At 30.5% G+C, this 3,270-nt stretch overlaps 1 protein-coding gene across 1 annotated transcript; it reads right to left on the bottom strand.

Moving 5' to 3' along the window:
• Nucleotides 1–1,042: 1,042 nt before the first annotated feature.
• On the bottom strand, nt 1,043–1,549 carry LOC149563259 (uncharacterized). The gene has a single exon (XM_089828102.1). It carries the CDS (start codon nt 1,547–1,549, stop codon nt 1,043–1,045), a length of 507 nt encoding a protein of 168 aa, XP_089684228.1.
• Nucleotides 1,550–3,270: the final 1,721 nt, after the last annotated feature.

The following is a 3,270-nucleotide window of genomic DNA, read 5'->3' as shown; positions in this document are numbered from 1 at the left end:
TTATTAGTCTTTTTGTACTTCAAGGTCAACCCCCTATTATTATTTTAGTTTAATTATTTTTATTTTTATTATGATACTTTATTTCTTTTAAATGTTACTTTAATTATTTTTATTTATATATATTTCATTTATATAATAAATATTACATATAATTTATGTCTACATACATATAGTGAATTAAGATATATCATCAATTTTATATCTACATACAATTAATAAAGAAAAATATCAGATAAATACATATAAGAAAAATATAATTTTAAATTATTGTTAATTAATTATGAAACAAATAAAATGACCCTAGATTAATATTATTCAACCTTTATATATAACAAACATATATTAGATACATATGCTAATTTATATTCATGAAAAAAATTAATATGCAAAAGATTTTTAATCAATGAAGTGAAAAAGATCTTTTCTTTCTATCTTAGATTTCAACATTCTTGTAGGTTAAGATTTTAAGATTTTTCTGCAAGGTTTTCCATGTATTTAATAATTGTAATATAGATGAACTCCTTGCAGAACCTCATACTAACAACGGGAAGGCAGCTCCGATTAAAACCTAATGAACACCAATAGCCAAACTCTATCCTAACGAAAATAGGACATACGTCTCCTACCATTCTTTTTGAAGTTAGCAATGGCTTCTCTAACATCATCATAGAGATAAGCCCCATTTCAGGATCCCTTTAGTTTACATAGGTCAGTATCCAAACTATCATCCTACTCCAATGGAGTTACCAAAAACCCATTACAAGGATGATGTTTAAAATTTGAAGCATCATAGTCCACAATCACAACATTCTTCACACTCGAATATTCCATGTTTAAATCCTTGTTCAGAACACCAATATCCTTACACAGCCAATAATCTTGGCAACTAGAAAACCAAATGCAAAATATTGTGCAAGTAAAAAGACTTATTAATGTTATTCCAACACACCTATGGCCAGATATATTTTGATGGTCTCTCTCACATCGCAGGACAACACCACAATGATGGAGAGGTCTCTTACCTGACACAGCTCTCTATCATTCAAGTCCCTGAAAATGGTTTCATGGGGAAGGCATTTTCCGGGTGAAGTTTATAGCTCGCTAGATTATCGTCCACAATTATGACATTTTCGAGGTCTCTTTTGAGGATTGTGATGTCTTTAATGTAGTCATCTTTGTTAGAGAGGAGGTATGAGTCTCTATAGAGGCGGATGTCTATGTTGGCTTTGTGAATAATGTTGATTTGTAGCTTGTCGAGAATGGCTTCTATGTATTCTTTGGTGGTTGAGGTGAATATTATTATCTTGTAGTTGTTTCTCACCAGTTCTTCCATTAGAAGGTCTATTACGGTTCTCTTCTGTACGTAGTATGTGATTATACTTGGGGCTGAGTGCTCCTGATAGTCGCTCACAAATATTGTGTAGTCATATTGGGGGATGACTGTGGAGCTTGAATAAACAAGGATGTTCTCTAGATCTAGGACTATTGTTTTCCATTTGGGCTTCTCATTCTCATTGCTGACCATGAGTATGTACGATGAGTGCTCCATTTCTTAGGGTTTTTTTGTCTCAATCAAAAAGAAGCTATCTCCAATGGTGGATGGGTATTCTATGCTGACATGAAACTCTAGGCTTATGTTTATATGGATCTAAATGGTATGTTTATATTGATCTAAATGGTATAGGGTGATTAATCACAACCCCTCCTAACTTTTTCCAGTACCAAAATCTATCATTATCTTAATAAAAATGATAACAATGATTCGAGCAAGTTAAAAAACATGTACAAATATATAATGCTTTGTCTTGTTTTACTGTATTTTACCTAGATTGAGAACTATTCCTTCTAATGTGAGAATATAGTGTTTTACAAGGAGCAAATTTTTAAAAATTGGGATTTGTTTGGTTGGGGGAGAAAGAATATGGAATAGGAATACACATTCTAGAATAGAAAATAAGAATAAATATTTATATTCTTGTTTGGTTCCATTAGAATTTGATGGGGAATTATGGATCCAAAAATTTATATATTCTAAAATAAATTCATAGAATTGCAAGTATTCCTATTTATAATTTCGATTGGGTGCACCCAAATAGAAAATTTGAAATTTTAAGAATTTACATATGCTTATTCCACTCATATTGCAATAAGGAATTTTTAAGAATAATGATGATAATCTAAAATGTCAAATGATGTGCAAGTATTTGGAATTGGAAGAAATTTTTACTATATATATATATATATATATATATATATATATTTGAAATCAACATGAATATGAACTTTAGTTTAATAGTAAATGATATGAAAATATCTAGAACAATAAGTGATTCTTATTATCTAAATGAAATGCTTAAAATAATGTGAAATGTGAACCTTAGTTAAATGTTCAATCATGCATGTTGATGTTTGGTAGCTTCACTCTCTTAAACCAATGAGACTATAGTATAAATATTCATATATATATATGAGATATTATATTTAATTTGTTATTTTATTAATTGTAATGGATAGACGTGTCTCTCCATGTGTCATTCACAATATATATAAGAGGATATTGATGTGTTTGAAAATAATATACCAAAATGTTAATGCAATTACATCTACAATTGATCATAAAAAATCAACATGGTATTAGAGCCTAGTTGTAGATGTAAATTGAATGAAGAAGAGAGAAAGGGCACATATATGACCTATACTTCTATTGCAGATACAACTTGTACTTTTGAAGCATATACTTTTATGGCTCACCAAAATAACTGTCAACTTTAGAGGGATACTCTTTGAATGGTGGTTGGAGCCTCCATGTTGATGAAGAGATGAAACCTCAATGAATACACAAATTGATGAATGGTTTCATGATTAAGATATTAGAAACAAAGAAATTACTCCAAATTTTGTAGAACAGATGCTGCTTTCAAGTTTGAGTCACCCATTTGGGCCATGCTTTATTTGTGGGTAACAGAGAAGAGTAAGTGGGGTGATATCAAGCTAGGATGGTGTACACAAGCATCTTAAGATCCACTGCTCATCATAATACAATTCTATTCCTCAAAACTATATGGGCCTACCCATATATATCATGAGGAAGTGACTACTTCCAAATGACTATCACTCTTATTTGCAGAAGTCATCTAAAGGTGATGATCTTCAATAAGTTAATCTATTATGCTGGATATCTTACGATTTCTATGCAGATCATGATAGATTATACTATGCATGGTGGATGTTTATATGGTACACATTATGCAAATGTGAGTGAACATAACT

This window comes from Cupressus sempervirens, chromosome 4, assembly GCF_028749045.1.
Source record: "Cupressus sempervirens isolate cs-2001-9-10 chromosome 4, ASM2874904v1, whole genome shotgun sequence".
Taxonomy (NCBI): Eukaryota; Viridiplantae; Streptophyta; class Pinopsida; order Cupressales; family Cupressaceae; genus Cupressus; species Cupressus sempervirens.
The sequence above is the reverse complement of the archived record's forward strand: the minus strand, read 5'-3'. Positions and strand labels throughout refer to the sequence as shown.